Here is a 23,272-nt window from a genome sequence, read left to right as displayed (position 1 = left end):
CATTATTTTGTCTTTTATTACAATAGTGAAGCCCTAGAACTAGCATGAAAAGGAGACATATAATGGAGCACTCGTGTTTTCTGTCCTGTAGCTAGATGATTTAATTAAACAGAACATAAAGATAAGAAATGTGATTCCACCCCCTCCCACACTTCTGTTCATCTCTTCTCACCAGTAACTGGATATAGGAGAAATCCTTTCTGTTCTTGGAGTAAGCTTTCTTATACTGCCGTCTCTCTGCTAGTGACCAGTGATCTGATCCTGTGTGTCAACAAATATATATTATAATACAAGGTGTGCTTCTGTATTGGAAACGTTGTTCATTACTAGTTAGAGGCAAGTCCTGGTAGGTGGACTGAATGATGCCTGTTGGCTGTTTATAGTATAGAGCAATACTGATGGGCTCTTTATAACATAGACCACCATTGATGGGCACTTTATAGCATAGACTACCATTGATGGGCTCTTTATAGCATAGACTACCATTGATGGGCTCTATATAGCATAGACCACCATTGATGGGCTCTTTATAGCATAGACCACCATTGATGGGCTCTTTATAGCATAGACCACCATTGATGGGCTCTTTATAGCATAGACCACCACTGATGGGCTCTTTATAGCATAGACTACCATTGATGGGCTCTATATAGCATAGAACACCATTGTTATAGCATAGACCATCATTGATGGGCTCTTTATAGCATAGACCACCACTGATGGGCTCTTTATAATATAGACAGACCACCATTGATCTCACCCTACTCCCATTTAGGTTGCTCATCCTCCTCTCCCCACACTTTATAGCCAGTGTCCTGCTCCTTGCCTTAATGCCAAGTGTGTGTCTCTCCCTACAACTCATACTTCATGTGAACGTAGAAGTCACTCAAGGCACCAAATTTAAATTAGGGAACCTATTTAACCCTGCCTCTGGGAAGGTGCCAAAGTATTAGGCTTCTCACACCTAGGGCCTGATTCTGAGATGGAAGTAAAGCAAAAAATAAGATTTTACTCACCGGTAAATCTATTTCTCGTAGTCCGTAGTGGATGCTGGGAACTCCGTAAGGACCATTGGGAATAGACGGGCTCCGCAGGAGACTGGGCACTCTAAAAGAAAGATTAGGTACTATCTGGTGTGCACTGGCTCCTCCCTCTATGCCCCTCCTCCAGACCTCAGTTAGGATACTGTGCCCGGAAGAGCTGACACAATAAGGAAGGATTTTGAATCCCGGGTAAGACTCATACCAGCCACACCAATCACACCGTATAACTCGTGATACTATACCCAGTTAACAGTATGAAATATAACTGAGCCTCTCAACAGATGGCTCAACAATAACCCTTTAGTTAGGCAATAACTATATACAAGTATTGCAGACAATCCGCACTTGGGATGGGCGCCCAGCATCCACTACGGACTACGAGAAATAGATTTACCGGTGAGTAAAATCTTATTTTCTCTGACGTCCTAGTGGATGCTGGGAACTCCGTAAGGACCATGGGGATTATACCAAAGCTCCCAAACGGGCGGGAGAGTGCGGATGACTCTGCAGCACCGAATGAGAGAACTCAAGGTCCTTCCCAGCCAGGGTATCAAATTTGTAGAATTTAGCAAACGTGTTTGCCCCTGACCAAGTTGCAGCTCGGCAAAGTTGTAAAGCCGAGACCCCTCGGGCAGCCGCCCAAGATGAGCCCACTTTCCTCGTGGAATGGGCTGTTACTGATTTAGGATGCGGCAATCCAGCCGCAGAATGCTCCAGCTGAATTGTGCTACAAATTCAGCGAGCAATAGTCTGCTTAGAAGCAGGAGCACCTATTTTGTTGGGTGCCTACAGGATAAAAAACGAGTCAGTTTTCCTGACTCCAGCCGTCCTGGAAATATAAATTTTTAAGGCCCTGACTACGTCCAGTAACTTGGAATCTTCCAAGTCCCTAGTAGCCGCAGGCACTACAATAGGTTGGTTCAAGTGAAAAGCTGATACCACCTTAGGGAGAAACTGGGGACGAGTCCTCAATTCTGCCATATCCATATGGAAAATCAGATAAGGGCTTTTATATGACAAAGCCGCCAATTCTGACACACGCCTGGCCGAAGCCAAGGCCAATAACATGACCACTTTCCACGTGAGATATTTCAAATCCACAGTTTTAAGTGGCTCAAACCAATGTGATTTTAAGAAACTCAACACCACGTTGAGATCCCAAGGTGCCACAGAAGGCACAAAAAAGGGGCTGAATATGTAGCACTCCCTTTACAAATGTCTGAACTCCAGGCAGTGAAGCCAGTTCTTTCTGGAAGAAAATCGACAGAGCCGAAATCTGGACCTTAATGGAACCCAAATTTAGGCCCATAGTCACTCCTGACTGTAAGAAGTGCAGAAAACGACCCAGCTGAAATTCCTCCGTTGGGGCCTTCCTTGCCTCACACCACGCAACATATTTTCGCCAAATACGGTGATAATGGTTTGCGGTTACTTCTTTCCTGGCTTTTATCAGCGTAGGAATGACTTCCTCCGGAATGCCCTTTTGCTTTAGGATCCGGAATTCAACCTCCATGCCGTCCAACGCAGCCGCGGTAAGTCTTGGAACAGACAGGGTGTCACAACTGAGGGCCTGAGCTGACGGGAGGCAGCCTCAGTTGTAGGGGCTGAGATGTACCGGAACCTGGGAGGTTGTATCAGACCCCTGGACATGTAAGTAACATGAAGAATAACTGCCCGAAGGCGTGACCACGACAACTTGGATAAAAGTCAATGATGTTTATTTATGACAACTCCGCAACACAGCAGCAGTAAAAGAAAACATAAAAAGTCAGCAGAGGATAAATACAGTTCCTGGGTACTACAGGGTGGCAAGAGCCACAGGCTCTGGTAGTGTGAGATAGTTCTTATAATCTTCTAGTTGGAAAGTCCTTACCAGGCCCGACTGTAGCAATGGAGAAAGCCCAGGATCGTACCAGCTGGTGTTCCAGGAAAAGCTGGGCTGCTGTAGATAAAACGGCTGCTGTGGATACTGGCTGGAACCAGACTGTAGTTGACACGGAGAGGATACTGGCTGGAACCAGTTAAATAATAAATGAACTTGAGAGCGATGAAATATGAGATGAAGTTTAAGTTTGAGAGCGGTGAAATTATAATGCCGGTGATAAATGATAATCTGCAGAAAAGGGTACCGGCACTTTAAGAAGAGCTGACCACTGCTGGAAGCTGGATGCTGAAAGCAGGTAGATCTGTAGCTGGAAACAGATGAATCCAAATGGATCGGAGAGTCAGGCTACACCGCAGGTGGAATGCTGGTGCGGGTCTCTATAGTGGAAGTATTGACACAGGAACTGGAACCTGAAAGACAATCACAGGAGAGAGACAAACTGGAACTAGGTTTGACAACCAAAGCACTGACGCCTTCCTTGCTCAGGCACAACATATTTATACCTGCAGCAAGGAAGGGATTGGCTAGGCAATTATGCAGATTAACAATACTGACAACAGATTGGTGGAAATGATCAGCTGACAGAATCCAAGATGGCTGCGCCCATGCAGACACTTGGAGGGAAGTTTGGTTTGTAATCCATGTGGTAATGAAAACAGTAATGGCGCCGCCGGCCACCGGAGACAGGAGACGCCAGGCTGACAAGTGCACATCCAACCACGCGGACACAGCGGAGGCCGCGGCTGACGTAATTGCCACTCTGACACTCTGCATGCAGAAGCTCAGGGACGGCGGCGGAGGCCGCGGGAGACGCCATGCCAGATGTAATATGGCGTTACTGTGACAGCGTCTCAGAGAGACAGGAGAGGATGCAGGAATGTGAACATTAGGATAACAGATGGGATCCGGTCCTGGAGCGCTGAGCCAGCCTTAGGAGGCATCTGATGGGTAAGAAATGGCGTCCAGATACCCGGATCGTGACACAGGTCCCCTGCTGTAGCAGATCCTGTCTGAGCGGAGAGGCCATGGGTCCTCTGATATTATTTCTTGAAGTTCTGGGTACCAAGCTCTTCTTGGCCCATCCGGAACCACGAGTATCGTTCTTACTCCTCGTTTTCTTATTATTCTCAGTACCTTTGGTATGAGAGGCAGAGGAGGGAATACATAAACCGACTGGTACACCCACGGTGTCACTAGAGCGTCCACAGCTATTGCCTGAGGGTCCCTTGACCTGGCGCAATATCTAGTTTTTTGTTTAGGCGGGACGCCATCATGTCCACCTGTGGCCTTTCCCAACGGTTTACCAACAGTTGGAAGACTTCTGGATGAAGTCCCCACTCTCCCGGGTGTCAGTCGTGTCTGCTGAGGAAGTCTGCTTCCCAGTTGTCCACTCCCGGAATGAACACTGCTGACAGTGCTAAGACATGATTTTCCGCCCATCGGAGAATCCTTGTGGCTTCTGCCATCGCCATCCTGCTTCTTGTGCCGCCCTGTCGGTTTACATGGGCGACTGCCGTGATGTTGTCTGATTGGATCAGTACCGGCTGGTCTTGAAGCAGAGGCCTTGCCAGACTTAGGGCATTGTAAATGGCCCTCAGTTCCAGAATATTTATGTGTAGGGACGACTCCTGACTTGACCAAAGTCCTTGGAAATTTCTTCCCTGTGTGACTGCCCCCCAGCCTCGAAGGCTGGCATCCGTGGTTACCAGGACCCAGTCCTGTATGCCGAATCTGCGGCCCTCTTGAAGATGAGCACTCTGCAGCCACCACAGTAGAGATACCCTGGTCCTTGGAGACAGGGTTATCAGCCGATGCATCTGAAGATGCGATTCCGACCACTTGTCCAAGAGGTCCCACTGAAAGGTTCTTGCATGGAACCTGCCGAATGGAATTTTGCTTCGTAAGAAGCTACCATTTTTCCCAGGACTCGTGTGCAGTGATGCACCGATACCTGGTTTGGTTTCAGGAGGTCTCTGACTAGAGATGACAGCTCCTTGGCTTTCTCCTGCGGGAGAAACACTTTTTTATGTTCTGTGTCCAGAACCATCCCCAGGAACAGCAGGCGTGTGGTAGGAACCAGCTGTGACTTTGGAATGTATAGAATCCATCCGTGCTGTTGTAGCACTTCCCGAGATAGTGCTACTCCGACCAACAACTGCTCCATGGACCTCGCCTTTATAAGGAGATCGTCCAAGTATGGGATAATTAAAAACTCCCTTTTTTCGAAGGAGTATCATCATTTCTGCCATTACCTTGGTAAAGACCCTCGGTGCCGTGGACAGTCCAAATGGCAGTGTCTGGAATTGGTAATGGCAATCCTGTACCACAAATCTGAGGTACTCCTGGTGAGGATGGTAAATGGGGACATGTAGGTAAGCATCCTTGATGTCCAGGGATACCATGTAATCCCCCTCCTCCAGGCTTGCAATAACCGCCCTGAGCGATTCCATCTTGAACTTGAATTTTTTTATGTATGTGTTCAAGGACTTCAAATTTAAAATGGGTCTCACCGAACCGTCCGGTTTCGGTACCACAAACAGAGTGGAATAGTAACCCCGTCCTTGTTGAAGTAGGGGCACCTTGACTATCACCTGCTGGGAATACAGCTTGTGAATTGCCTCTAGCACAGCCTCCCTGCCTGAGGGAGTTGTCGGCAAGGCAGATTTGAGGAAACGGCGGGGGGGAGACGCCTCGAATTCCAGCCTGTACCCCTGAGATACTACTTGAAGGATCCAGGGATCCACCTGTGAGCGAGCCCACTGATCGCTGAAATTTTTGAGGCGGCCCCCCACCGTACCTGGCTACGCCTGTGGAGCCCCCGCGTCATGCGGTGGACTCAGAGGAAGCGGGGGAAGAATTTTGATTCTGGGAACTGGCTGACTGGTGCAGCTTTTTCCCTCTTCCCTCGTCTCTGTGCAGAAAGGAAGCGCCTTTGACCCGCTTGCGTTTCTGAAGCCGAAAGGACTGTACCTGATAATACAATGCTTTCTTAGGCTGTGAGGAAACCTGAGGTAAAAAAAATTTCTTCCCAGCTGTTGCTGTGGATACGAGGTCCCAGAGACCATCCCCAAACAATTCCTCACCCTTATAAGGCTCTATGTGCCTTTTAAAGTCAGCATCACCTGTCCAGTGTCGGGTCTCTAATACCCTCCTGACAGAATGGACATTGCATTAATTCTGGATGCCAGCCGGCAAAATATCCCTCTGTGCATCCCTCATATATAAGACGACGTCTTATGTTCGCAAAATAGTATCCCTGTTTGACAGGGTTACAGACCACGCTGCAGCAGCACTATCTGCAGGTCTCAGTCTAGTACCTGAGTGTGTAAATACAGACTTCAGGATAGCCTCCTGCTTTTTATCAACAGGTACCTTCAAAGTGGCCGTATCCTAAGACGGCAGTGCCACCTTTTTTGACAAACGTGTGAGCGCCTTATCCACCCTAGGGGATATCTCCCAGCGTAACTTATCCTCTGGCGGGAAAAGGTACGCTATCAGTAACTTTTTAGAAATTACCAGTTTCTTATCGGGGGAACCCACGCTTTTTCACACTTCATTCACTCATTTGATGGGGGAACAAAACACTGCCTGCTTTTTCTCCCCAAACATAAAACCCTTTTTTAGTGGTACTTGGGTTAATGTCAGAAATGTGTAACACATTTTTTATTGCCGGGATCATGTAACGGATGTTCCTAGTGGATTGTGCATATGTCTCAACCTCGTCGACACTGGAGTCAGACTCCGTGTCGACATCTGTGTCTGCCATCTGAGGGAGCGGGCGTTTTTGAGCCCCTGATGGCCTTTGAGACGCCTGGGCAGGCGCGGGCTGAGAAGCCGGCTGTCCCATAGCTGTTACGTCATCCAGCCTTTTATGTAAGGAGTTGACACTGTCGGTTAATACCTTCCACCTATCCATCCACTCTGGTGTCGGCCCACAGGGGGCGACATCCCATTTATCGGCATCTGCTCCGCCTCCACATAAGCCTCCTCATCAAACATGTCGACACAGCCGTACCGACACACCACACACACACAGGGAATGCTCTGACTGAGGACAGGACCCCACACAGCCCTTTGGGGAGACAGAGAGAGAGTATGCCAGCACACACCAGAGCGCTATATAATGTAGGGATAAACACTATCACTGAGTGAATTTTCCCCAATTGCTGCTTGTATAAACAATATTGCGCCTAAATTTAGTGCCCCCCCTCTCTTTTTAACCCTTTGAGCCTGAAAACTACAGGGGAGAGCCTGGGGAGCTGTCTTCCAGCTACACTGTGAAGAGAAAATGGCGCCAGTGTGCCGAGGGAGATAGCTCCGCCCCTTTTTCGCGGACTTTTCTCCCGCTTTTTTATGGATTCTGGCAGGGGTAATTATCACATATATAGCCTCTGGGGCTATATATTGTGATTATTTTGCCAGCCAAGGTGTTTTTATTGCTGCTCAGGGCGCCCCCCCCAGCGCCCTGCACCCTCAGTGACCGGAGTGTGAAGTGTGTATGAGGAGCAATGGCGCACAGCTGCAGTGCTGTGCGCTACCTTGGTGAAGATTGAAGTCTTCTGCCGCCGATTTTCCGGACCATCTTCATGCTTCTGGCTCTGTAAGGGGGACGGCGGCGCGGCTCCGGGAACGAACACCAAGGACGGGTCCTGCGGTCGATCCCTCTGGAGCTAATGGTGTCCAGTAGCCTAAGAAGCCCAAGCTAGCTGCAAGCAGGTAGGTTCGCTTCTTCTCCCCTTAGTCCCTCGTTGCAGTGAGCCTGTTGCCAGCAGGTCTCACTGTAAAATAAAAAACCTAACATATACTTTCTTTCTAGGAGCTCAGGAGAGCCCCTAGTGTGCATCCAGCTCGGCCGGGCACAGAAATCTAACTGAGGTCTGGAGGAGGGGCATAGAGGGAGGAGCCAGTGCACACCAGATAGTACCTAATTTTTCTTTTAGAGTGCCCAGTCTCCTGCGGAGCCCGTCTATTCCCCATGGTCCTTACGGAGTTCCCAGCATCCACTAGGACGTCAGAGAAAGAAAAGGAAGTAACTGCACTCAGACAAACCCTGCTGTAATGTAAGGGGTGCAAATACATTTATTCCTTTTGCATGCAGGGCAAATACTGGCTGCTTTTGCATGTAGCCCATAAATACATTAGCTGGCTGCTTTTGCGTGTAGCCCGCTGTAGCCTACAGATGTAGCCACCTTTATCTTGACTGGCTGAGGCGTTTGTCCCGATTGAGCATACACAGCGTACCGGGGTGTAGGGAGGCGCGCCTAGTCACAGAGAGGCGTACTTAATCGCATGGAGGCAGACAGAGCGTTTGGCGTTACCTTTACGTGTAATACCTGCGATCATCCACCAGATGTCGCTTTTTACAATCACCACTGCGCAAGCGTGTGGTCTCCCGTAAATACAATACTGAAATATATAATAAGGACTACTTTACTAAGGCGTCTCATTACGCTGCATACAGCAAAATACTCATTACGCTGCATTATTTTATACAGTATATATGGTACAGACGCAAATAGAACAGCATGCAGTATATGATCCATCTACAGTACTTTATGAATATGTGAGAGTCCAAGTCCCGCAGACAAAACAACATAAAACCAGTAGTGTACACTGTCGCAAATGGATGTGTTAGAAGTTCACTATTGCCTCTTGAGATTAGGAATTTTGTACAGTATGTTAGCGTCCTAATCCCGTAGCCATTACGGCATAATCAAAACCAATGGATTTATTAATCTGTCTGCGGCGAAGTGGTGAAGTGTTCCGCTTCCTATACTCAGAGTCCCGAGTTCGATTCCTAAAGTACGAATGCATGTTAGTTTTTTCCAGACACTTTATTATTATTTTTATTCACATAAACCAGGGCAAAACTACAGGAGTGGTTCTACTGTTAAGGTTCTATACACCGTACAGTACACATACAATTCTGTAGCAGGGCAGACTCAATAGAAACGGCTACCACCTATGACTCCTTGCCCCACGGAGGCCCTAGGCTATGGAGCAAGTAACAGTCCAGATTTTGCAGGCTATGGGGCAATGCTGAAGGAGCGTCACAATCCCCTAGCTAAAATACACAGGGGCGATAGGAATAATCGAGGTCTATGCACATTACGGTACACAGGACTCAATCGCATAGTACACTGGCAAAATGGCCACAGCCCCTGAACCCCCACCACATGGCAGGCAGCGTCAGATATGGAGTGAGAGATGGCATAAGTTTTGCAGGCTACGGGGCAATGCTGAAGGAGCGTCACAATCCCCTAGCCAAAATTCACAGGGGCGATAAAGATAAGCGAGGTCTATGCACATTACATTACACCGGGCTCGATCGCATAGCAAACTGACAAAACACAAGTTTTACATAAAGCAGGGCAAAGCTGCAGGAGAGTTTCTACTGTCAAGGTTCTATGCACCATACGGTACACATACAATTCTATAGCAGGGCAGACAATTGAAATGGCTACCGCTTGTGACTCCTAGCTACATGGAGGCACTCGGCTATGGAGCAAGTAACGGCACAGATTTTGCAGGCTACGGGGCAATGCTGAAGGAGTGTCAGAATCCCCTAGTTAAAATACACAGGGGCGATAGGGATAAGCGAGGTCTATGCACATAATGATACACCAGACCCCATCGCATCGCAAAGTGACAAAATGTCCGAGGCACATGAACCCCTGCCTTGTGGCAGCACTCAGCTATGGAGCGAGCAATGGCATAGGTTTTGCAGGCTACGGGGTAATGCTGAAGGAGCATCAGAATCCCCTAGCTAAAATACACAGGGGTGATAGGGATAAGTGAGGTCTATGCACTTAACGATACACCGCAAAGTTCCCCATGGTTTTGATTATGCTTTTTTTTTGAACACGGCATTTTCCACTGCCTCGCCCGACCCCCATCCCACTTTCCCTTTCCCCCCTGGGAGCCTGCAAAGTACATGCAGTAGACAGGGAGGGAGTTCCGATCAGGTTACAAGACACGTGCAACAGTATACTACTGTATGTAGGAAAATCTCCCACCCACTCTGATTTATGTGAAACCTGTGTGCACCCTTCCATTGAATGTATAACAAAGAAAAAAATAATAATAAAGTGAATGTCACGGGAACATATAAAAAAAAAAAAAAAAAGGTTGGCACTTTGGGACTCAAACCTGGGACTCTCAGCGTGGGAGGTGGGAGCCTTCATCGCTAGGTTGGTATGGAAGGGGAGACAATTAGCTACCGGAGGGTACCAACCCCAAGTTTCTGTGACCCCCACAAGGCTCATGGCAAGCGTTGGAACCCATGGTGGGTCTGAATTAACGGGCCCATTTTCGTCTATGGGAAAATGGGTCCCCTTTGCGTACTGATATCTCTGGTTCTGGGTGTCCAAACAAAAGAGGAGACTCTTAGCTTTCGGGTCAGACCAACCACTAGTTTATGTGACACTGGAAAGGGAATTGGGAAGCAACTGTGTATCGGGTCCCCTCCAGTTGTCCGCCTAGCTTGCACAGGATGCAGGGTTTCTGGCTATATAGGAAATACTGTACAGAAATGCTAAGCATGGTATTTGACATCCAGGAACATAGGGAGGAGTTTTTATCTCTTTCCATTATTCTTAGAAAAATTACACTTGCCACTGTACGTTACAAGCTGTTCGTGCTAATTAGTACACTAGTAGAACATACTGTACAGAGATACTAAGTACAGTGATTTGGAATCCACGAATTTAGGGAGGAGCTTTAATCTCTCTCCATTGTAATCTTTCTAAGTATAATGGAGAGAGATAAAAGCTCCTCCCTAAATTCCTGGGTGCCAAATTACCATCCTTAGTATCTCTGTACTCTATGTTCTACTAGTGTACTAATAAACACGAACAGCTTGTAACGTACAGTGGCAAGTTTAATCTTTCTATGTATAATATAGAGAGATAAAAGCTCCTCTCTAAGTTCCTGGTTGTCAAATCACCGTCCTTAGTATCTCTGTATAGTATTTTCTATTAGGGTACTAATTAGCACGAACAGCTAATTAGTACCCTAATAGAATTTGGTATTTGACATCCAGGAACATAGGGAGGAGTTTTTATCTCTCTCCATTATACTTAGAAAAATTACACTTGCCACTGTACGTTACAAGCTGTTCGTGCTAATTAGTACACTAGTAGAACATACTGTACAGAGATACTAAGTACAGTGATTTGGCATCCACGAATTTAGGGAGGAGCTTTAATCTCTCTCCATTGTAATCTTTCTAAGTATAATGGAGAGAGATAAAAGCTACTCCCTAAGTTCCTGGGTGCCAAATTACCATCCTTAGTATCTCTGTACTCTACGTTCTACTAGTGTACTAATTAGCACGAACAGCTTGTAACGTACAGTGGCAAGTTTAATCTTTCTATGTATAATGGAGAGATAAAAGCTCCTCTATAAGCTCCTAGATGGCAAATCACCGTCCTTAGTATCTCTGTACAGTATGTTCTACTAGTGTACTAATTAGCACGAACAGCTTTTAACTGGATGCCAAATCACCGTACTTAGTATCTCTGTACAGTATGTTCTATTAGGGTACTAATTAGCGCGAACAGCTTGTAACGTACAGTGGCAAGTTTAATCTTTCTATGTATAATGGAGAGAGATAAAAGCTCCTCAGTAAGTTCCTGGATGCCAAATCACCGTACTTAGTATCTCTGTACAGTTTGTTCTATAAGGGTACTAATTAGCTGTTCGTGCTAATTAGTACCCTAATAGAAAATACTATACAAAGATACTAAGGACGGTGATTTGTCAACCAGGAACTTAGGGAGGAGCTTTTATCTCTCCATATTATACATAGAAAGATTAAACTTGCCACTGTACGTTACAAACTGCTCGTGCTAATTAGTACACTAGTAGAACATACTGTACAGAGATACTACGGACAGTGATTTGGCATCCAGGAACTTAGGGAGGAGCTTTTATCTCTCTCCATTATACTTAGAAAGATTACAATGGAGAGAGATAAAAGCTCCCCCCTAAGTTCCTGGATGCCAAATCACTGTCCGTAGTATCTCTGTACAGTATGTTCTACTAGTGTACTAATTAGCACGAACAGCTTGTAACATACAGTGGCAAGTTTAATCTTTCTATGTATAATGGAGAGATAAAAGCTCCTCAGTAAGTTCCTGGATGCCAAATCACCATACTTAGTATCTCTGTACAGTATGTTCTATTAGGGTACTAATTAGCTGTTCGTGCTAATTAGTACCCTAATAGAAAATACTATACAGAGATACTAAGGACGGTGATTTGGCAACCAGGAACTTAGGGAGGAGCTTTTATATCTCTACATTATACATATAAAGATTAAACTTGCCACTGTACGTTACAAGCTGCTCGTGCTAATTAGTACACTAGTAGAACATACTGTACAGAAATACAACGAACAGTGATTTGGCTTCCAGGAACTTGGGGAGGAGCTTTTATCAATCTCCATTATACTTAGAAAGATTACAATGGAGAGAGATAAAAGCTCCTCCCTAAGTTCCTGGATGCCAAATCACTGTCTGTAGTATCTATGTACAGTATGTTCTTCTAGTGTACTAATTAGCACGAACAGCTTGTAACATACAGTGGCAAGTTTAATCTTTCTAAGTATAATGGAGACTGATAAAAGCTCCTCCTTAAGTTCCTGGATGCCAAATCACTGTTCGTTGTATCTCTGTACAGTATGTTCTACTAGTGTACTAATTAGCACGAGCAGCTTGTAACGTACAGTGGCAAGTTTATTCTTTATATGTATAATGTAGAGATATAAAAGCTCCTCCCTAAGTTCCTGGTTGCCAAATCACCGTCCTTAGTATCTCTGTATAGTATTTTCTATTAGGGTACTAATTAGCACGAACAGCTAATTAGTACCTTAATAGAACATACTGTACAGAGATATTAAGTACGGTGATTTGGCATCCAGGAACTTACTGAGGAGCTTTTATCTCTCTCCATTATACATAGAAAGATTAAACTTGCCGCTGTACGTTACAAGCTGTTCGTGCTAATTAGTACCCTAATAGAACATACTGTACAGAGATGCTAAGTACGGTGATTTGGCATCCAGTTAAAAGCTGTTCGTGCTAATTAGTACACTAGTAGAACATACTGTACAGAGATACTAAGGACGGTGATTTGGCATCTAGGAACTTAGGGGGGAGCTTTTATCTCTCCATTATACATAGAAAGATTAAACTTGCCACTGTACGTTACAAGCTGTTTGTGCTAATTAGTACACTAGAAGAACATACTGGGGACTCTGACTCTTACAGTACTTGCATTTCAAAAGCATGGTATTTTCCACCGCCTCCCGCTAGCCAATCGCCCTTCCCCCCTGGGAGCCTGCACAGGTCATGCAGTAGACAGGGAGGGAGTTATTCACATAAACCAGGGCAAAGCTTCGGGAGCGGTTGTACTGTTAAGGTTCTATGCACCATACGGTACACATACAATTCTGTAGCAGGGCAGACTCAATTGAAATGGCTACCGCCTGTGACTCCTTGCCCCATGGAGGCCCTCGGCTATGGAGCAAGTAACAACACAGATTTTGTAGGTCACAGGGCAATGCTGAAGGAGCGTCAGAATCCCCTAGCTAAAATACACAGGGGTGATAGGGATAAGCGAGGTCTATACACTTAACGATACACCGCAAAGTTCCCCATGGATTTGATTATGCCTTTTCTTTGAACACGGTATTTTCCATTGCCTCGCCCTACCCCCATCCCACTTTCCCCTTCCCCCCTGGGAGCTTGCAAAGTACATGCAGTAGACAGGGAGGGAGTTCCGATCAGGTTACAAGACATGTGCAACAGTATACTACTGTATGTAGGAAAATCCCCCGCCCACTCTGATTTATGTGAAACCTTTGTGCACCCCTCCATTGAATGTATAACAAAGAAAAAAATAATAATAAAGTGAATGTTACAGGAACACATTAAAAAAAAGGTTGGCACTTCCTTCCCATTGGTGTTGGTTTATGCCTTAGGTGGCTCGGACGCTAATACTTGTATTTCAAAAGCAAGGTATTTTCCACCGGCTCTCCCTACCCCCATCGCCCTTCCCCCCTGGGAGCCTGCACAGGTCATGCAGTGGACAGGGAGGGAGTTCAGGTCAGGTACAATACACAAATGCCGACGATGTACAGTACTGTGTTGCTCAGTTAGTTGCGTCAGAATACACTAATTTATACTCATTACCGCTGTGTATTTGTATATAGCGGAATGAATTGCTGCTGCAGATTTACTTTGATTTATGTGAAACCTGTGTGCACCCTTTCATTGAATGTATAACAAAGAAAAAAAATTATAAAGTGAATGTCAAGGGAACATGTAAAAAAATAAGAATTTACTTACCGATAATTCTATTTCTCATAGTCCGTAGTGGATGCTGGGGACTCCGAAAGGACCATGGGGAATAGCGACTCCGCAGGAGACTGGGCACAAAAGTAAAAAGCTTTAGGACTACCTGGTGTGCACTGGCTCCTCCCCCTATGACCCTCCTCCAAGCCTCAGTTAGGATACTGTGCCCGGACGAGCGTACACAATAAGGAAGGATTTTGAATCCCGGGTAAGACTCATACCAGCCACACCAATCACACCGTACAACTTGTGATCTGAACCCAGTTAACAGCATGATAACAGAAGGAGCCTCTGAAAAGATGGCTCACAACAACAATAACCCGATTTTTGTAACAATAACTATGTACAAGTAATGCAGACAATCCGCACTTGGGATGGGCGCCCAGCATCCACTACGGACTATGAGAAATAGAATTATCGGTAAGTAAATTCTTATTTTCTCTAACGTCCTAGTGGATGCTGGGGACTCCGAAAGGACCATGGGGATTATACCAAAGCTCCCAAACGGGCGGGAGAGTGCGGATGACTCTGCAGCACCGAATGAGAGAACTCCAGGTCCTCCTCAGCCAGGGTATCAAATTTGTAGAATTTAGCAAACGTGTTTGCCCCTGACCAAGTAGCTGCTCGGCAAAGTTGTAAAGCCGAGACCCCTCGGGCAGCCGCCCAAGATGAGCCCACTTTCCGTGTGGAATGGGCTTTTACAGATTTTGGCTGTGGCAGGCCTGCCACAGAATGTGCAAGCTGAATTGTACTACAAATCCAACGAGCAATCGTCTGCTTAGAAGCAGGAGCACCCAGCTTGTTGGGTGCATACAGGATAAACAGCGAATCAGATTTTCTGACTCCAGCCGTCCTGGAAACATATATTTTCAGGGCCCTGACTACGTCCAGCAACTTGGAATCCTCCAAGTCCCTAGTAGCCGCAGGCACCACAATAGGCTGGTTTAAGTGAAAAGCTGAAACCACCTTAGGGAGAAATTGAGGACGAGTCCTCAATTCTGCCCTGTCCGTATGAAAAATTAGGTAAGGGCTTTTATAGGATAAAGCCGCCAATTCCGAGACACGCCTGGCTGAAGCCAGGGCTAACAGCATTACCACTTTCCATGTGAGATATTTTAAGTCCACAGTGGTGAGTGGTTCAAACCAATGTGATTTTAGGAATCCCAAAACTACATTGAGATCCCAAGGTGCCACTGGATGCACAAAAGGAGGCTGTATATGCAGTACTCCCTTGACAAACGTCTGAACTTCAGGAACAGAAGCCAGTTCTTTTTGGAAGAATATTGACAGGGCCGAAATTTGAACCTTAATGGACCCCAATTTGAGGCCCATAGACAGTCCTGTTTGCAGGAAATGCAGGAAACGACCCAGTTGACATTCCTCTGTAGGGGCCTTCCTGGCCTCGCACCACGCAACATATTTACGCCAAATACGGTGATAATGTTGTACGGTTACATCCTTCCTGGCTTTGATCAGGGTAGGGATGACTTCATCCGGAATGCCTTTTTCCTTCAGGATCCGGCGTTCAACCGCCATGCCGTCAAACGCAGCCGCGGTAAGTCTTGGAACAGACATGGTCCCTGCTGGAGCAGGTCCTTTCTTAGAGGTAGAGGCCACGGGTCTTCCGTGAGCATCTCTTGAATTTCCGGGTACCAAGTCCTTCTTGGCCAATCCGGAGCCACGAGTATAGTCTTTACTCCTCTCCTTCTTATGATTCTCAGTACTTTTGGTATGAGAGGAAGAGGAGGGAACACATACACTGACTGGTACACCCACGGTGTTACCAGAGCGTCCACAGCTATTGCCTGAGGGTCCCTTGACCTGGCGCAATATCTGTCCAGTTTTTTGTTGAGGCGGGACGCCATCATGTCCACCTTTGGTTTTTCCCAACGGTTCACAATCATGTGGAAGACTTCTGGGTGAAGTCCCCACTCCCCCGGGTGAAGATCGTGTCTGCTGAGGAAGTCTGCTTCCCAGTTGTCCACTCCCGGAATGAACACTGCTGACAGTGCAATCACATGATTCTCCGCCCAGCGAAGAATCCTTGCCACTTCCATCATTGCCCTCCTGCTTCTTGTGCCGCCCTGTCTGTTTACGTGGGCGACTGCCGTGATGTTGTCCGACTGGATCAACACCGGCTGACCCTGAAGCAGAGGTCTTGCCTGACTTAGGGCATTGTAAATGGCCCTTAGTTCCAGGATATTTATGTGAAGTGACGTTTCCATGCTTGACCACAAGCCCTGGAAATTTCTTCCCTGTGTGACTGCTCCCCAGCCTCTCAGGCTGGCATCCGTGGTCACCAGGACCCAATCCTGAATGCCGAATCTGCGGCCCTCTAGGAGATGAGCACTCTGTAACCACCACAGGAGAGACACCCTTGTCCTTGGAGACAGGGTTATCCGCTGATGCATTTGAAGATGCGATCCGGACCATTTGTCCAGCAGATCCCACTGAAAAGTTCTTGCGTGGAATCTGCCGAATGGAATCGCTTCGTAAGAAGCCACCATCTTTCCCAGGACCCTTGTGCATTGATGTACTGACACTTGGCCTGGTCTTAGGAGGTTCCTGACTAGGTCGGATAACTCCTTGGCCTTCTCCTCCGGGAGAAACACCTTTTTCTGTACTGTGTCCAGAATCATCCCTAGGAACAGCAGACGTGTCGTCGGAATCAGCGGCGATTTTGGAATATTTAGAATCCATCCGTGCTGTCGTAGTACTACTTGAGATAGTGCTACTCCGACCTCTAACTGTTCTCTGGACCTTGCCCTTATCAGGAGATCGTCCAAGTAAGGGATAATTAAGACGCCTTTTCTTCGAAGAAGAATCGTCATTTCGGCCATTACCTTGGTAAAGACCCGGGGTGCCGTGGACAATCCAAACGGCAGCGTCTGAAACTGATAGTGACAGTTCTGTACCACAAACCTGAGGTACCCTTGGTGAGAAGGGCAAATTGGGACATGGAGGTAAGCATCCTTGATGTCCAGAGACACCATATAGTCCCCTTCTTCCAGGTTCGCTATCACTGCTCTGAGTGACTCCATCTTGAACTTGAACCTTTTTATGTAAGTGTTCAAGGATTTCAGATTTAAAATGGGTCTCACCGAGCCGTCCGGCTTCGGTACCACAAACAGCGTGGAATAATACCCCTTTCCCTGTTGTAGGAGGGGTACCTTGATTATCACCTGCTGGGAATACAGCTTGTGAATGGCTTCCAATACCGCCTCCCTGTCGGGGGGAGACGTTGGTAAAGCAGACTTCAGGAACCGGCGAGGGGGAGACGTCTCGAATTCCAATTTGTACCCCTGAGATACTACCTGCAGGATCCAGGGGTCCACTTGCGAGTGAGCCCACTGCGCGCTGAAATTCTTGAGACGGGCCCCCACCGTGCCTGAGTCCGCTTGTAAGGCCCCAGCGTCATGCTGAGGACTTGGCAGAAGCGGGGGAGGGCTTCTGTTCGTGGGAAGAGGCTGTCTGCTGCAGTCTTTTTCCCCTTCCTCTGCCCCGGGGCAGATATGAGTGGCCTTTTGCCCGCTTGCCCTTATGGGGACGAAAGGACTGAGCCTGAAAAGACGGTATCTTTTTCTGCTGCGAGGTGACTTGGGGTAAAAAGGTGGATTTTCCAGCCGTTGCCGTGGCCACCAGGTCCGATAGACCGACCCCAAATAACTCCTCCCCTTTATACGGCAATACTTCCATATGCCTTTTGGAATCCGCATCTCCTGACCACTGTCGCGTCCATAATCCTCTTCTGGCAGAAATGGACATCGCACTTACTCTTGATGCCAGAGTGCAAATATCCCTCTGTGCATCTCGCATATATAGAAATGCATCCTTTAAATGCTCTATAGTCAATAATATATTGTCCCTGTCCAGGGTATCAATATTTTCAGTCAGGGAATCCGACCAAGCCACCCCAGCACTGCACATCCAGGCTGAGGCGATTGCTGGTCGCAGTATAATACCAGTATGTGTGTATATACTTTTAAGGATATTTTCCAGCTTCCTATCAGCTGGTTCCTTGAGGGCGGCCGTATCAGGGGACGGTAACGCCACTTGTTTTGATAAGCGTGTGAGCGCCTTATCTACGCTAGGGGGTGTTTCCCAACGCGCCCTAACCTCTGGCGGGAAAGGGTATAATGCCAATAACTTTTTAGAAATTAGCAGTTTTTTATCGGGGGAAACCCACGCTTCATCACACACCTCATTTAATTCATCTGATTCGGGAAAAACTACGGGTAGTTTTTTCACACCCCACATAATACCCTTTTTTGTGGTACTTGTAGTATCAGAAATGTTCAAAACCCCCTTCATTGCCGTGATCATGTAACGTGTGGCCCTACTGGAAAATACGTTTGTTTCCTCACCGTCGACACTGGAGTCAGTGTCCGTGTCTGTGTCTGTATCGACCTGAGGTAACGGGCGCTTTAGAGCCCCTGACGGTGTTTGAGACGCCTGTACAGGTATTAACTGATTTGCCGGCTGTCTCATGTCGTCAACAGTCTTTTGTAAAGTGCTGACACTATCACGTAATTCTTTCCATAAGACCATCCAGTCAGGTGTCGACTCCCTAGGGGGTGACATCACTAACACAGGCAATTGCTCCGCCTCCACACCATTTTCCTCCTCATACATGTCGACACAACGTACCGACACACAGCACACACACAGGGAATGCTCTGATAGAGGACAGGACCCCACTAGCCCTTTGGGGAGACAGAGGGAGAGTTTGCCAGCACACACCAGAGCGCTATATATATACAGGGATAACCTTATATAAGTGTTTTTCCCTAATATAGCTGCTGTATATATTTATATGCCAATTTAGTGCCCCCCCTCTCTTGTTTTACCCTGTTTCTGTAGTGCAGGACTGCAGGGGAGAGTCAGGGAGCCTTCCTCCAACGGAGCTGTGAGGAAAAAATGGCGCCAGTGTGCTGAGGAGATAGGCTCCGCCCCTTTTTCGGCGGCCTTTCTCCCGCTTTTTTATGTAAAAATAGGCAGGGGTTAAATACATCCATATAGCCCATGAGCTATATGTGATGTATTTTTTGCCAAAAAAGGTGTTTTTATTGCGTCTCAGGGCGCCCCCCCCCCAGCGCCCTGCACCCTCAGTGACCGGAGTGTGAAGTGTGCTGAGAGCAATGGCGCACAGCTGCGGTGCTGTGCGCTACCTTAGTGAAGACAGGACGTCTTCTGCCGCCGATTTTCCGGACCTCTTCAGTCTTCTGGCTCTGTAAGGGGGACGGCGGCGCGGCTCCGGGACCCATCCATGGCTGGGCCTGTGATCGTCCCTCTGGAGCTAATGTCCAGTAGCCTAAGAAGCCCAATCCACTCTGCACGCAGGTGAGTTCGCTTCTTCTCCCCTTAGTCCCTCGATGCAGTGAGCCTGTTGCCAGCAGGTCTCACTGAAAATAAAAAAACCTATTTAAACTTTTACTCTAAGCAGCTCAGGAGAGCCACCTAGATTGCACCCTTCTCGTTCGGGCACAAAATCTTAACTGAGGCTTGGAGGAGGGTCATAGGGGGAGGAGCCAGTGCACACCAGGTAGTCCTAAAGCTTTTTACTTTTGTGCCCAGTCTCCTGCGGAGCCGCTATTCCCCATGGTCCTTTCGGAGTCCCCAGCATCCACTAGGACGTTAGAGAAAAAAAGGTTGGCACTTTGGGACTCAAACCTGGGACTCTCAGCATGGGAGGTGGGAGCCTTCATCGCTAGGTTGGTTTGGAATGGGAGACAATTAGCTACCGGAGGGTACCAACCCCAAGTTTCTGTGACCCCCACAAGGCTCATGGCAAGCATCGGAACCCATGGTGGCTCTGAATTAACGGGCCCATTATAGTCTATGGGAAAATGGGTCCACTTTGCGTACTGATATCTCTGGTTCTGGGTGTCCCAGAGACTCAGGACTGGTACCAAACAAAAGAGGAGACTCTTGGCTTTCGGGGCAGACCAACCACTAGTTTATGTGACACTGGAAAGGGAATTGGGAAGCAACCGTGTATCGGGTCCCCTCCAGTTGTCCGCCTAGCTTGCACAGGATGCAGGGTTTCTGGCTAGATAGGAAATACTGTACAGAAATGCTAAGCATGGTATTTGACATCCAGGAACATAGGGAGGAGTTTTTATCTCTTTCCATTATTCTTAGAAAAATTACACTTGCCACTGTACGTTACAAGCTGTTCGTGCTAATTAGTACACTAGTAGAACATACTGTACAGAGATACTAAGTACAGTGATTTGGAATCCACGAATTTAGGGAGGAGCTTTAATCTCTCTCCATTGTAATCTTTCTAAGTATAATGGAGAGAGATAAAAGCTCCTCCCTAAATTCCTGGGTGCCAAATTACCGTCCTTAGTATCTCTGTACTCTATCTTCTACTAGTGTACTAATAAACACGAACAGCTTGTAACGTACAGTGGCAAGTTTAATCTTTCTATGTATAATATAGAGAGATAAAAGCTCCTCTCTAAGTTCCTGGTTGCCAAATCACCGTCCTTAGTATCTCTGTATAGTATTTTCTATTAGGGTACTAATTAGCACGAACAGCTAATTAGTACCCTAATAGAACATACTGTACAGAGATACTAAGTACAGTGATTTGGCATCCAGGAACTTACTGAGGTGCTTTTATCTCTCTCCATTATACATAGAAAGATTAAACTTGCCGCTGTACGTTACAAGCTGTTCGTGCTAATTAGTACCCTAATAGAACATACTGTACAGAGGTACTAAGTACGGTGATTTGGCATCCAGTTAAAAGCTGTTCGTGCTAATTAGTACACTAGTAGAACATACTGTACAGAGATACTAAGGATGGTGTTTTGGCATCTAGGAACTTAGGGAGGAGCTTTTATCTCTCCATTATACATAGAAAGATTAAACTTGCCACTGTACGTTACAAGCTGTCCGTGCTAATTAGTACACTAGAAGAACATACTGGGGACTCGGACTCATACAGTACTTGCATTTCAAAAGCATGGTATTTTCCACTGCCTCCCGCTAGCCCATCGCCCTTTCCCCCTGGGAGCCTGCACAGGTCATGCAGTAGACAGGGAGGAAGTTATTCACATAAACCAGGGCAAAGCTGCAGGAGCGGTTGTACTGTTAAGGTTCTATGCACCATACGGTACACATACAATTCTGTAGCAGGGCAGACTCAATTGAAATGGCTACCGCCTGTGACTCCTTGCCCCATGGAGACCCTCGGCTATGGAGCAAGTAACAGCACAGATTTTGTAGGTCACGGGGCAATGCTGAAGGAGCGTCAGAATTCCCTAGCTAAAATACACAGGGTCGATAGGGATAAGCGAGGTCTATGCACTTAACGATACCCCAGACCCCATTGCATCACAAAGCGACAAAATGTCTAAGGCACATGAACATCCACCTTGTGTCAGCACTCGGCTATGGAGCGAGTGATGACATAGGTTTTGCAGGCTTCGGGGCAGTGCTGAAGGAGCGTCGGAATCCCCTAGCTAAAATACACAGGGGTGATAGGGTTAAGTGAGGTCTATGCACATAATGCTACAAGGAGGGGGTTCATGTGCCTCGGACATTTTGTCACTTTGTGATGCGATGGGGTCTGGTGTATCGTTATGTGCATAGACCTCGCTTATCCCTATCGACCCTGTGTATTTTAGCTAGGGGATTCTGACGCTCCTTCAGCATTGGCCCGTTCTTTGAACACGGTATTTTCCACTGCCTCGCCCTACCCCCATTCCACTTTCCCCTTCCCCCCTGGGAGCCTGCACAGTTCATGCAGTAGACAGTTAAGGAGTTCCGATCAGGTTACAAGACAAGATTTATGTGAAACCTGTGTGCACCCTTCCATTGAATGTATAACAAAGAAAAAAAATTATAATAAAGTGAATGTCACGGGAACTCGGAAGCTCATACTGTACATGTATTTCAAAAGCACGGTGTTTATGCATTGTACATACTTCATTTTACAAAATTAGTTGCGTCTCCATACACAATCTTGCGTCTGCATACACAAGTGTTTTAACATGTTCGTTTGTGTCTGTATAAACGATTTATTCATATTGAGAACTCTCACCGTCTGACCATTGGTCACCATCTATTAACATTACAGTCGTCACTGACCATTTGCCAGAGCTGTAGATCAATCCGCCGCTATACGATCGAAAGTACTGGATTAGTGGAGCATTAGCCACCTAGTGGTGGAGATGTGCAATGCATGCTGAGTATCTAGAATCGCCTCAACGCGCCTGCCTGTGATTAAACTCAGCAAGCTAAGCTATCGCCTTAGCGTGACTAAACGTCCGTCTAGGTGGAGAATCGGTCAAGATAAAGGTGGCTACATCTGTATGTGCTACAGATTGGAGCTGTATTTCCGGCAGTGTTCCCCAGGAACTCTCCATCGGAAATGGCCGATGTGCATGGCGGTCAGCACGACCCCGCTGTGCAGCAGCCCTGGCACCACACTCACCACATCGCAGAGACAGGTTCCTTTCGGAGCCCTTGTCCCTGCTGTGCCGGGTCATTTACCCAATGTGATCACATTCTGCAACGCAATCTTGGGCGCTATTATCATGCCCAGATCACATTGCAAATGTGACCAATGATAAATGGAACCCTCAGTGAGGTAAAAAGAGGAATTACCAAAGGCAATTAACTTCTGGCGCTGGATAGGGAGGTTCAACACAGCAGCTATAACGAGAGGTTGGTCAGACCCCAGAAATGGATATGTAAACAGTGGAGCATACAGTGCTAGTATGGTCACAAATGAGCTGAGATGATCAATACAATACACATATTTAATGATATACTCAGGATAAAATTCAACACTCTCAAATAGTTGATAAACTTAATATTTAAAATAACTACGAAGAGAATAGATAAAATACTGTTAAAAAGTACATGTGGTGCTGCTCCAAAATGAAGATAACGGGTATATAAATGGAAAAATTCCAAGGACCTGTTCCGATATAATAGTCCCCTGGGTTCTTCGTAGACCTGTACAATTGGCA

At 46.8% G+C, this 23,272-nt stretch overlaps 1 protein-coding gene across 4 annotated transcripts in view; it reads right to left on the bottom strand.

Moving 5' to 3' along the window:
• The window catches only part of ZNF541 (zinc finger protein 541), a 401,808-nt gene that overhangs the window by 21,436 nt on the left and 357,100 nt on the right, over positions 1–23,272 (bottom strand). For all 4 annotated transcript variants that reach the window (XM_063937867.1, XM_063937868.1, XM_063937869.1 and 1 more), the window contains exon 13: positions 173–261. In XM_063937867.1, coding sequence (XP_063793937.1) covers positions 173–261 — 89 coding nt within the window. The remainder of the gene's footprint in view (positions 1–172; positions 262–23,272) is intronic.

Source organism: Pseudophryne corroboree, chromosome 8, assembly GCF_028390025.1.
Source record: "Pseudophryne corroboree isolate aPseCor3 chromosome 8, aPseCor3.hap2, whole genome shotgun sequence".
Taxonomy (NCBI): Eukaryota; Metazoa; Chordata; class Amphibia; order Anura; family Myobatrachidae; genus Pseudophryne; species Pseudophryne corroboree.
This window is presented reverse-complemented; position numbering and strand designations above follow the sequence as displayed.